This window comes from Eriocheir sinensis, chromosome 39, assembly GCF_024679095.1.
Source record: "Eriocheir sinensis breed Jianghai 21 chromosome 39, ASM2467909v1, whole genome shotgun sequence".
NCBI classification, from domain to species: domain Eukaryota; kingdom Metazoa; phylum Arthropoda; class Malacostraca; order Decapoda; family Varunidae; genus Eriocheir; species Eriocheir sinensis.
In genome coordinates, this window is record NC_066547.1 from 14,946,145 (window position 1) to 14,959,946 (window position 13,802).

The 13,802-nt window shown below is 36.4% G+C and overlaps 1 protein-coding gene across 11 annotated transcripts in view; it reads right to left on the reverse strand.

The window, feature by feature from the left end:
- Nucleotides 1–314: 314 nt before the first annotated feature.
- LOC127009055 (slowpoke-binding protein-like) overlaps nucleotides 315–13,802 on the reverse strand; it is a 111,144-nt gene continuing 97,656 nt past the window's right edge. For 5 of the 11 annotated variants that reach the window (XM_050881754.1, XM_050881753.1, XM_050881756.1 and 2 more), the window contains 4 exons: nucleotides 12,159–12,229; nucleotides 11,881–11,955; nucleotides 8,405–8,597; nucleotides 315–2,114 (listed from right to left, as the gene is read on the reverse strand). In XM_050881754.1, the coding sequence (XP_050737711.1) occupies nucleotides 1,839–2,114; nucleotides 8,405–8,597; nucleotides 11,881–11,955; nucleotides 12,159–12,229 (615 nt within the window). In that variant the 3' untranslated portion in view covers nucleotides 315–1,838. Of the gene's footprint in view, nucleotides 2,115–8,404; nucleotides 8,598–10,381; nucleotides 10,422–11,880; nucleotides 11,956–12,158; nucleotides 12,236–13,802 lie in introns of those variants that run through there. The other 6 variants (XM_050881757.1, XM_050881760.1, XM_050881761.1 and 3 more) reach the window with 5 other exon arrangements.

Sequence of the window (13,802 nt, forward strand, 5' to 3'; positions counted from 1 at the left end):
AAGGATCTACACAAAGTATCCTAAAAATATACAAACTTGCTCTTCACTTTTATCACATTTTTCACTCATAAAATCTTAACAATTTAAAAATATATTTTTAAGGCATATGCATAAAACTCAGTGAATTATATATATATATATATATATATATATATATATATATATATATATATATATATATATATATATATATATATATATATATATATATATATATATATATATATATATATATATATATATATATATATATATATATATATATATATATATATATATATATATATATATATATATATAATTCAACTAAACATATGTACAGGTGATAAAAATATAAATGTTTCCAGAAAATGTGTGAATATTTACAGGGTTGAAAGTAACTCCTGACTGGGAAGAAAGGACATCAGTGTCTGCAAGAAAGCCCTTTTCTGGTTGCCCTTTATATTCATCAAGTTTTTGCTTTGGAAGAGTTCTATATATTACCCAGGGTTCCAGCTTCCTTTATGGTGTTTGAATAATTCATATTTAGACTTCAAACTAAGTTCAAGATGCTTTTTCCTCAAAAAGGAAATTAATATTTCCGTAAATAACATATTTCATCACTCATAGATATGATAAGAAAAATGTGAGCTTTGAGATTTCACATGAAAATTTCTCCCTGTCTCTAGCAATAGGATTGCAATCATTTCCAAATACTTGCCTGTATATTCAGAATATTCTTGACACACCAAACTTGATTCTTTGTCTGCAACCTTGTGTTACACTTTAGATGTCTGGTATTGAAAACACTCATATGTGTTAAAATCTAATATGTATTTCCTTTTTATAGGTTAAAATTCAATAACTTTTATTTTCAGAAAAATAATTGTTAAGTTGATTAGTTCTTTAATTCATATGAGTCTGGTTCAGTCAATTAATCATATAAGAAAAAAAGATAGATGTGGCAAAGAAACAAAGCGACCACAGACACTGAGTGATTAAAATTCTTACATCACACATTTTATGAAAATCTTTGGCTTCAGTTGATTATGAAGAGGAAACTCCTGAAAAATGTGTTAATTCTTAAACTTAGAATATACAATATCACAAATAAAAACATACAATGTCAAAGTCAACCACTTTTGTAAACTTGAATATGCACAGCAAAATACATGTTGTATGATACAAAATTATGGCATGCTATAATATAAAAGCATAGTATAATGAATATGTATATACATATACATGAAAGAACATTTTCATTTTATTGCATGAAGGTGATTAAATTTTACAAAAAGAAAACAAGCATTTCTTGGTTTAAAAAAAATGCATTCCCATGCTCAACAGTGTTCCATTCAGGCAGCAGCAAAACTGTTCATATTAACACTGCTGTCCCAGACTGGCAGATCACAACACTGCAGTGACTAGTGTTATCATGGCAGTACCTCCTGGCATCCATGTGGGGTCTGTGCCGTCCTTGTTTGAGGCTGAAACCAAGCATGAGGCTGTCATATCAGCCACGGGTACAGCCCTGTTAGCCATGCTTCTCGCAGTCACTTCTGTTCTACACTGTGATTTTCCTTATAGCTTATTGCAATCATGTGACAAACAGTTTGCACATTTGCACTCTAGTAGTAGTTCATATTGCATTGTAGGTGCAAGAGTCACCGATGAAGTTACGTATCCACGATTTAGCGAATGCCCTGGAAAATGAAAAATTACTCTTCTTTTTTCAGTACTAAAAGATAAAGAAAGAAAATATTCATGTGAGAGCAACACTACTAGAGAGGGAGCCATGGAATAGGTGCAGCAGCTAATGCGTGGGGAAGGAAAGCCACACCATTACCACTATTATTGGGTCACGTCCACGGCTGGCCACGTTTGCCCACATGGCCATTCTGGGTCAGGTGATTTGTGTTTGACCACTGGGAGCTGTGTGAGTCTCTGGGCGGATTTCGAGTCGTTGTGAGCGGGCGGTCGTTGTGAGCCTGGCTGATATGGTTATTTCTGATTGGGTGGTTCTGAGGGGTGGGCGGCGTGTGTGGCGGAGTGTGGAACACATCCTGACAGACGGTGGAGGTGGTAGAGGTGGGGTGCTGAGGCGAGGGCACCTCCAGCAGGCGGTGTGTAGGGTGCTGCAAAGATATGTGGTCAAGCTACCAGCAACAGGCACAACTGGTGGGGTGGGTGGGTGGGTGGGGTGAGACGCACTGCAGACACACACTTCTCATATTTTTACTGAACAACTGTACGTATGCATTAGAAAAAATGTAATATGAAGAAGCCATCAAAACTACATTGGATAATATTGCTGATAAACATAACATAGCTATAAGGGAGGGAGTGCTAGCTTTTTAATATTTAAGATAACAGAATACCAGTGACAATTATATTTTTTGCTTTGTGTATTAGTGAAATATGAAACCTGAGCAATTACTTATTATCATATACAAAATAATTCAAAAGGAACTTCTACTTTTTGAATGGCTAATCTTTGGGAGGCAAATGACCTGATAGGTGCATTTTTAACATCAAAAAGGAAAGTCTGTGTATACTTGTGTGTGTGTGTGTGTGTGTGTGTGTGTGTGTGTGTGTGTGAGCATAATTCACCCATGATCATGAGCTAGATTTGTCATCACCGGCAAGTACCCTCCCGACCTGAGCAACCTTATTATAGTCAATCTCTGGGTACTGTTGGGACCTTCACACACCACACACCCCATCCCCCTTGCTCAAGGGAGGACAGCAACCGCTCCTCTGTCAGTGGAAAAATCCTGGGCCTGAGCAGGGCTCAAACCTCCATCTGCCAGACCATGAAGCCTGGTAGCACAGAGCTCTGCCACGTGAGTGAGTGTTCTTACCTAATTGTATTTTCACAGGATTGAATCAAGCTTGTTTTGTCCCGTCTTTTGACATCAATTCATCATACTTTTCTTTGAAACTATGAATATTTTTGACACACACAACTTCTTCCGGTAGCGCGTTCCATTTATCTATCGCTCTATCCGGGAAACTGTACTTTTTAACATCTTTCTTTAGCCTTTTCTTGTATAGCTTTTTGCTGTGTCCTCTTAAGGATGACTGACTAGGTATGATATTACATATTCATTTACATCTATCTTCTCTATTCCTTCAACACTATACAGCATGATCATGTCCCCTCTTTATCTTCTTTCTGTGAGGGTAGGCAGTTGTAGTTTCTTATGGTAAGTCTTAGACTTGGTACCCACCTCGTGGCTGCTCTTTGTACATTCTCTATTTTCTCTATGTGTTTCTTTAAATGGGTGTTCCATACTACTGCTGCATACTCAAGGATAGGACATATAAATGATTTAATTATTTTCTTTACCATTTCCTCATCAATATAAGTAAACACTATTCTCATATTTGCTAGTAAATTATGCATATTCCTTACTTTCTCCTGTATATGCTCTTCTGGTGACAGTCTGTTGTAATCTATTATTTCCAAATTTATATTCCCAGTCTGGTCTCATTCCACTCTTACCAAACTTTATTACATGACATTTTTCTGCATTAAACTCCATCTGCCATTTTTGCTTCCATTCATATAGCTTTGCCAGATCGTTTTGAAATCCAAACATGAATTTTCTGTTATGATTCTTCTCTGTAATTTATATACACCAGGAACATAATAGGTGCCAACACTGAGCCCAGCAGTACCCCACTTGTTACTTCTTTCCAGGTTGAGTATTTTCCTCTTAATATTGTTTTCAGTTTTCTACCCTTAAGGAAGTCTTTCATCTAGTTTAATATATTCCCCTGTACTCCTCCTTTATATTCAAGCTTCCATATTAGTTTTTTGTGGGGAACTCTATCAAATGCCTTTTTGAAATCTAAATATATACTGTCTGCCCATCAATCTCTTTCCTGCATTGTTTCTGCCACTCTGTCATAGTAACTTAATAGATTTGTTACACATGATTTCCCTTTTTGAAAACCAAATTGACCATCTGTCAGCATGCTATACTTCTCTAGGTGATCAACCCATTTCTTTCTTATCAGTTTTTCAATTACCTTGCAGACAACACTCGTCAGCAATACTGGTCAATAATTCAGTGGACACTGTCTATTGCCTTTTTTATAGTGGTACTGTGTTAGCCTTTTTCCATATATCTGGCAATTTTCCTTGTTATATTGAGCTCTGAAATATTATTTGCATAGGTTCACATAATTCCTCAGCACACTCACTTAATATCCAGTTGGATATTTCATCAGGTCCACTTGCCTTTTGCTTATTCAAGTCCTTCATTTCTTCTACTGTTTCTTTTTTCCCAAAGTTATGTATTCTATATTATGTGCCATTTTTTGCTCATTTGCTACTTCAAAGGGTCTCTCTTCTGTAAAAATTTCTTGAAAGTTGTTATTTAATATTTCACATATTTCTTCGTCCTTGACAAAATTTTTGCCCTGTTCTTTTATGCTTTGTGTCTTTTCCTTTACTTTACTTTTTCCTTTTATAAAACTGTAGAATCTTTTTGAAACTTATTCTGGATGTCCTCTTTTTTTGCCAATTATTACAACAGATTTATTCAGGTCTACTGTTTCCCTGATCAATCTAGGATTTTTCCTGATTGCATCTTTGACTTCCTGTGTGATGTCTACTTGACTAGCTTGCCTTTGCTCTACATTTTGACTGTTCTTTATTTCCTCCTGATGTTTAAGCATCTCAGCAAAGGTAGTTTTTATTTCATCCTTGACTGAGTGTACCTTGTCAACTGATTCTTCAAACTTCTCTTTTTGCAAAATGGTATTTGCCTGCTTGATCATTTACTCATTTTCTTCTTTTTCTTTCAGTTTCAAGTTGCATTGATACATATCCGCACCCATTTCTTTTAATTTTTCTTTCATGTCACTTATTTCTGCCAACAATTATCTATGATTTGATTTATCTATGATTTGGCCATCTTTTGTATTAACTTCTCTGGTAAGCTGATCTACTTTTTCCTTTAATTTCTCATTTTCCTTCTTATTTTCCTCTGCCTTAGCCTCCACACTCTCTACTCTATCGATAAGACTTTTCACTTCCTCCATGTCCTTCCTGTGCCTCATAAAGTGTGTGTATGTGTGTGTGTGTGTGTGTGTGTGTGTTTACCTATTTGTATTTATCTATTTGTAGTCTACAGGGCCCGAGCTAAGCTCTAATAGTTCCATCTCCATATCTACATTCATACAGCCTTTCCTTCATTTGGTGGACACTACTCGCCTCCACGTGTATGTGTGTGTGTGTGTGTGTGTGTGTGTGTGTGTGTGTGTGTGTGTGTGTGTGTGTGTGTGTGTGTGTGTGTTTGCATGTTTACATCTGCATGTGTGTTTGCTTGTGCATTTGTATGTGTGTGTGTGTGTGTGTGTGTGTGTGTGTGTGTATTATAAGAGAGAAAAGATGTATGTACAGACAAATTCTAGGGCAGTGTGCTCAGAAAATGAAAGCAGTTGATGTATGATCTTCCCTCAATACTATCACATTACAGTTTTAAACTACTGTGAATTTTCTTCACCTATAATTTCCATTATAATTTAACTTTTAAAGAGGTAAGAAGTGGGCTGAATGACCCCACAAAATACTGAGATAGATATATCAGTATTTGCTCATGCCTGATAGTGTATATTTACAGCCCATGACACTCGACATAGGTATGATATAAACAATTAAATGCAAAAATAAACACAAGCAGATATTAAAAATTACATTGAGTGTATGTGTGTGTGTGTATGAGAGAGAGAGAGAGAGAGAGAGAGAGAGAGAGAGAGAGAGAGAGAGAGAGAGAGAGAGAGAGAGATATGCAAGACTGAAAAAAAAGGTGTGTGTGTGTGTGTTTGTGTGTGTGTATTTATTTACCTAGTTTACCTGGGTATGACTTACGGGAAAAGAGCTCTGCTCGTGCTGTCCCGTCTCCTTATCCACTCATCCAATTTTTCCTTAAAATCATGGATGTTTCTCGCACAAACCACCTCCTCCTCCAGTCTATTCCATAGCTCAGTGCTTCTGTTTGGGAAGCTGAACTTTTTCACATATCTCCTGCACGTGGTCGCCCTCAACTTCTTTCCATGTCCTCTCATTTCTCTCTCGCTCCACACACACAGTTCCTCTCTGTCCAAATGCTCCACTCTGCTCGCGACCCTGTACACAGCTATCAGGTCTCCTCTTTCTCTTCTTCTCTCCAGGGTTGTGAGCCCCATGCTATTGAGTCTCTCCTCATAAGTCCAATCTCTAGTTCCAGTACCATTTTAGTTGCCACTCTCCGTACTCTTTCCAGCTTCTTTATGTTCTTCTTTTTGTGAGGAGACCAGACCACTGCTGCATACTCCAACCTTGGCCTTATCATTGTAACTATTATTTTCTTCATCATCTCCTCATCCAAGTACACAAATGCTGTCCTTGTTCCTCAACAAATTCAGAGTTTGTCCCGTTATCCTGTTGATGTGTTTGTCCGGTGACATGTTCTCTGAGACAGTCACTCCCAAATCTTTTCCCTCCACTCCTCTGCATATTATCTCACTTCCCATCTTATAATCATATTCACATCTTCTACCACTCCTACCAAACTCCATATTATTACATTTCTCAAGGTTGAACTCCATCTGCCATGTACCACTCCACTCCCATATTCTATCCAGGTCCAGGTGTGTGTGTGTGTGTATGTGTGTGTGTGTGTGTGCAGTTTACCAAAGACTGATCAAAGGCTGGACTTGTCATCACCAGCAAGTACCCTCCCGTTTAGAAAAAGACTAATTATAGTTGATCTCTGAGTACTGCTGGAACCTACACACACCACACCCCCCATTCCCTTCGCTGAAGGGGCGACAGTAACGGCTCCTTGACAGAGGAAAAATCCTAACTTAAGTGAGGCTTGAACCTCCACCTTCCAGGCTGCGAAGACTGGCGGTGCAGAGCTTTAACCAATGAGCTACATGAGAGGTGCAGCTACTGGAGTAGTGTGTGTGTGTGTGTGTGTGTGTGTGTGTGTGTGTTTCCTGTACCATTACACATAAAAACTGTGAAGTGTAAAAGATTCATGAGAAAGGATTGTTAGAAAGCTGTCTCATCATAAATAGAAGGAGCAAAAATGTAAGTGCAGCACCATCACAAAATGCAATAAAACATGTTAAAAACTGCAGCATACATGATTACAAAAATATAGTGCTTATGAGTAAAGATGCTCATACTTGCTGCAATACATTTGCTTACATAATATAACAGTGCCAGTAGCAGGACATAATAGAGTGAATAGTATATAATTTAGTGTTCTGTGTTTCTCTTTTCTCCTGTGCACAGTTTATGCAACCTTTAGTCAGTTCAATACAATGTGTTTTACATTTTTGTTTTTAGAACTAACTAAAACATTGGTTAATAATTTACTGCATTTAACTTAAATGAAACACCACTGACCACACATCTTTATCAGTATATTTCTGTGTGAGACAAACTGGTAAATCAAACCTTGTTAACAGGTTTACTTTTGAAATAGGTAATGTAATTTTTTTGATATGCAAACTATATCTAATTATGCTTAATGCATGAAAAATATGCTTTGTGTTAAGAATTTAGTCATAGCCGAATGCTCATAATCTTGAAACATTAAGGAATTTTAAAATAGAAAGCAACTCTTAATTAAGTAAATGCAAAATTATAAATTCATTTCTGAGATACTCTGTGTACATTATTTTTCATGTAGTTGCTGACCTCTAAGCTAATATAAGCATTATGCCAGACAAGGAAAATTATTTGAAAAGATAAATTGCGATGAACACTGAAATTATAGATAAAAGCTGAGGTGACTGAGTGAGCACCTCCACAATTATATTTAATATGATCACAGGTGTTCCATGCCCCAGTCACTTTCCTTCTTCCTTCCTCACACTGTAAACTGTCATGGCTCTTAACCAGCAAGCATCAGGCAGAGATTAAGAACTAAAGTAGGAGCCAGATATTTGGTAAGCATGAAAAGCATTAGGAAAGGGAGAGGTATAAAACCTGTGAATCAGTGTACTCCTTATATTTAGTAATGAAAATTATATTCTGTGCAGTGATCTGATTTAGATAAAAAGTATAAATTGAAAATGATTAAATAAATTTTGCTTTGTTTTCCACTATTGTATAGCATAGCAGATCATATCAATTTCATAGCAGTAAGGTGGCCTTCACAAGACTTGCACGGAATGTTCACAGAGTTTCTCTAGTCAACATATTATAACGTTTGTAGCAAAGTTTCACTGTGCATGTCTTACAGTCATATAACACTTTGAACAGTCTAACAACAATCTGAACCAATACTATGAATCAGTATCAGATATTCATAGCTTTACACTAAATAACACCTAACATACATAACAAAAATGCTCCCTTGCATGGCAACGTCTTGTCTGCCCCCCAGTGCACTGCCCTGCGTGGTGCTGGCTGCCTTACCTCTGGGGACGGGGTGACATCAGAGGTCGGGGAGGAGAGAGCAGCTAGGGAGGCTGAGGGGGTGTTGTAGGCTGAGGAGGGAGGAACACTGTCCTCCCCTACACCTGCCCCTCCAGCCGAGGCCTCGCTGCTGGTGGGGGTGTCTCCTCCCCCTTCACCGCCCGAGGCTGTGCCTCCCCCACGTCTTCCACGCCTGAAACAGTCATCGCTGTGAGGATGTGCACACTCATACATCAGCTTAGATGTCTAGAGATTTTGTTTACTGATATACAATGAAAGTATAAACAGTACTGTAAATTAGATCAAGAGAAGTTCTGATCAAACAAACCATCATACTAGCGGATTCAACAAAAATGATGGACAAGAAAGTATTGGTGCTGATAACAAATGAGAAAGCAACAGAAAAGAGGTGTATCATTATTTCAAATAATTATATAAATCTTGTCAAAAAAATGATACTTTAAATTATACTTACATAATTAATATGAGGCATGAACTTATAGTATCTCCTAGATCATGTTTCTGTCTTACATAATCATGTTCTAGATACAATACAGTACTAAAAAGGAATACATATGATACATTGTAGCTTACTAGAGGCACTAGAGGTATCTGTACTTTATAACAAAGTATTATTTTACACTTGCTTGATCTATATATATATATATATATATATATATATATATATATATATATATATATATATATAGATATATATATATATATATATATATATATATATATATATATATATATATATATATATATATATATATATATATATATATATATATATATATATATATATATATATATATATATATATATATATATATATATATATATATATATATATATATATATGTACAATCGTCCCTCAAATAGTACGGTTTCCAATAGTACGGTTTCGGTTTTATACGGATTGTCATGGAATAATTTTTTTAGGATTTTTAAATTTCCCGCTCGTCGCACCAAGTAGCCATGGCGTGAGTGGTAACACTGTTTTATCAAAACACCTGTTGAAAGCACCTCAAAGCATTCGAGAAAGGTGTTCACCTTGCAGAAGAATTCAGATTTCGGAGAAGTTACATTTTGTGATGAGTTACGTTGTGGTAGGGAGAGCACACCACGTGAATGAGAGCAGTGTTTGCTGTATCTATCAAAGTGTAAAAGAAATTCTTGCCGCAGTAACTGCTAGTGCTCCAAGAGTGCTGCAAGAGTGGAGATAAAGGCCGTCCTTTTACTAAGCCTCATTGTTGCTATGGTAACGGCGTCTCACTCACAGGAAAATGGCGTACGCTGATTTTCCTGCCAGTGTGTTTGAGAGAGTGAGTCGGGATGTCTCGGGCACCCAGACCAACCCTGGCAATGTTTAAGATGCATTACTAACCCTCCTGGCTGATGAACTCCTTACAACAGAAGATGAAAAGGAAGCTCCAGTGGTTATGGTGGTAAAGAGAGGTGAAATGCAATGGAAACACTTATATGTGTTTATTTGGGCCGCCATGTTTGCTGATGATGTCATCACAGCACGAAGGTGCTCCACCTCTCAAAGCCGGGAGCCAGCGGACTAGCACAAGGCATGCTAAGTTCATGATACTGATGGTCTATTATTACATACTGCAACTTTAGGAAGACGAACAAACAAAGATGGTAAAACTACAGCTTTTCAATTCTATTAATCTGTACCTAAAATGGGTGTTTACTCTCATACTATTTGATATAAATGTTTCCAGCAGAATTACAAGGCTTTCAATTGAGCTGACGGCAACCATCACACTTAATATTTCATGTGTGAAGCAACTATCAGAACTAAAAGGCACCACGACTGGATAACCTGCCATACAATAAAGCATATGAACATTTGTTAAAAAAAAAAGAAAAAAAAAAAAAAAGAAAGCGTAAATACCAAGAGTGAACAGAATGCATGTTATAATATAAGCCTCCTCTAGATTTCCATGTTACAATCAGTGTTACCTGGTCCTGAGAGTCATCGTCTTCCCCCTCTCCCTCACACCTAAGGGACAGCACAGGTGAGCCAAACTTAATATTTTCACTACCACATCAACACTCCAGTGACAAACACTGACAAAAAACATCTATTGGATATCCAATTAAAATTGTCCCTAACGGCATACATGGAAAACCAGAAAAGGTAAATTACAGAAGTATAAGATGACGGATAATAGTGAAAGTTCTTAAACAAACTCTAACTTAAAACAAAACATATAAATAAAAATAATTTAATCATAGTTTTGTGGGTACAAAACTTTGTTGTTTGAATCTGGCTATTAGCTATCATTTTCATGAGTATATTAAGCTTCAGCAGACAAACGGGATGGAAACCTTAACACTGCTCAAAGCTTTGTGATTATACATGAAACCATTATATTTCTATAATGACCTGCATTAATCACACACACACATGGCCTCTTTGAGCCACAAGCTATGAACAAAACAGTCATGAGACTCTTATAGCCTGCATATTCATAATGACTTGTAAAATTATAAAACCATAAGACAAATAAAGCTGCCAAAATATTTATGTTAAAGTATATATAATGTTGATTTGATTGTGGTAAAATGTACCTATTAACTTATTAATTACTATATATGTAAATGATTTAAATAAGATGTATGTATATATATATATATATTAAATCACCCGCCAAAATAAACAAAATAGAAAGAACCTACATATCAGTGTGCACTAGCATGCTGTAAGCACTATCATCCATATGTGGTTACAAACTATAGCTATGGCTTCATCAAATATTTTTAAACTCTTTACACAAGTAAAGTCATGGAAACAGGAGAACCTTTGTGATAAGATACTTAAAATGCATGCAATATTTCTGCTTTTCTGAGTCCATTACTACCAAAGCATAAAAGCCTGAAGGTGAATGTTAGGATCAGTGATTAACCTGTTACCTTCACAGAGAAGCACAGACTGGGGTTGTAGAACTGAACAAACACAATATGGTGTAGCTACATGAGATTTCTGTGTGTGACTTGCTCGTTAGTATTTTCTTGCCTTGGCATCTCAGATTTCACACAAGAACAAGGAACTTCAGTCCCCCCTCAGCTGTACTTCCCTCCATGACTGTACCTATCTACATCCACAATTCAGTTTTTGTTTCTTACAATGTCCAGCTGTTTTCACCTACATACATATATATGGTGACTCATCAGTATTAGTGGATTTTTCAAGGAATCACAAAGCATTGTAACACATGCAAATGGCAGTAAAGTAAAATCATAAGAACTTTACTCTTTGGATATTTACAATCAATGTTTTTATAATGTAATTGGTTTATACAGGTGTCTTCCAAGAGTGACAGAATCTACTGAAATGCCATTTACATCTCATGTACTTTAACAGGTGTATCTGTAGAATGCTCAGTATTGGGAAGGCAAGATGCTACATGTGAGTGTTGCTCACTGAACTTTGCAAAAATTACAAGCACATCATGTACCTTGGGTCCCGGCGGCAGTACCCGTCGCTGTCAAGAGTGTCTCCCCGGCTTAGTGAACGAGTTCGCCGCTGGACACTAATTGAAAAATGCCACTAAGCAAAGGCAATTATGCATCCCTATTCTTATTGCTTCAACAAGTTATAAAAAAAGAAAAAAATGTTCAAAATCATAACTGATAAACATGGTAGAGTAAATTAGGAAAATAATAAAGGAAAAGATCCAAAGAGTCAGGAGTTGAAGGGTATCACCTCATTACACACGAGAGACAGTTCACCCACCTTCTCTGTTTTTGGAATCTTCGAACCTCCTTCAGGATATTTCTTATCATAGGAGAGTACCGTATCTGGAACTGTGACTGTGGGAGAGGGGGAAAACATTTATTAATGTTAACTAAAAGAAGTTATATGATCCATAATTTTATTCTTATCATATCAGAAAGCATGTGCATATAAAAACCAATGCCCCAGGTGAGTATGGTTCATATATGATTATACGAAAAAAGTAAACTCACACACACACACACACACACACACATGTACGGTATATTAAGCATTTCTTGTCACAGATCTAATAATGGTAACTACAACAAAAAAAGTGTTAGGGATGAAAGTGGTGAGAGATGGAAAAAGAAAAGGAAATTCATGGTGGACAGAAGAGATAAGGAGGATAGTAAAAGAGAAAAGGGAATTTTTTAAGAAAACTCAAGAAAGAAATGTGTCTGAACAAGTAAAAAGGGAATGGAAAAAGAAATATAGAGAATGCAAAATGAAATTAAAACAAGCAATAAAAGAAAGTAAGAAGAGAGTTGATGAAGACTTTGGAAAAAGACTAAGTGAAAAATATAAAGGGAACAGGAAATCATATTGGGAAGAAGTAAAAAACTAAAGAAATGCAGAAAATATCTCCTCAAGTAAAATAAATGAAGTTATGGATGAGAATGGAAAGATGTTGAAAGAAGGGGAAGCTGTGAAAGAGAGATGGAGAGAATATTTAAAAAACTTAATGAATTTTGAGGGCGGACGTCCAGCAGCTGTAACAGCAGCAGTTTTGAGTAGAGGTAGAGGAGGAGTATATAAAGAAAGAAGTATAACATATGAAGAAGTAAATCAGGCAATAAAAAGATTAAAAAATGGAAAGGCAGCAGGAATTGATGGAATCACAGCAGAAATGTTGAAGTGTGGAGGAGATGAAGTCGTGAAATGGATGGTAGTAGAAAAAAATAATAGCAAAAGGAAAGAAACTATACGCTGCCTTCATGGATTTGGGAAAAGCTTATGACAGAGTCGATTGGATTGCATTGTGGGATGTTTTAAAGATTTATGGTGTGGGAGGAAAACTGCTTAGTGCAATAAAGTCTTTCTATGAGGATGCATCTACATGTGTCAAAATTACTGGAGAAACAAGTGAACATTTTGAGATAAAAGGGGGCTTAAGACAAGGGTGCGTCATGTCACCATGGTTATTCAATATTTATAAGGATAGTGTCATTAGAGAAATGAAGGGCAAAGTTGGAGAAGTTGGAGTAAGACTGTTCGATGAGGGAAGGAAGTGGGTACTGAATTCGATACTGTTTGCTGATGACACGGTGCTCATTGCAGAAAATGAAAGTGACCTACAAAATTTGGTCAGTGTTTTTGATAGTGTCTGTAATAGGAGAAAGCTGAAAGTAAATGTCAACAAAAGTAGAGTGATGGTTTGCGAGCGAAGTAGAAGTGAGGTTGTAGATTTTGTATGCCCATATAGAGTGGGAATTGAATGTGAAAAAGAATGCAAAATAATTTTGAATGGTGAAGAAATGGAGGAGGTCAATGAATTTAAGTACCTTGGATCAGTTATGTGTAAGCATGGTGGTATTTTTTTTTTTTTTTTTTTTTTTTTTACAGCAAAGGAGACAGCTCAAGGGCACAAAAAAGTAAACATTA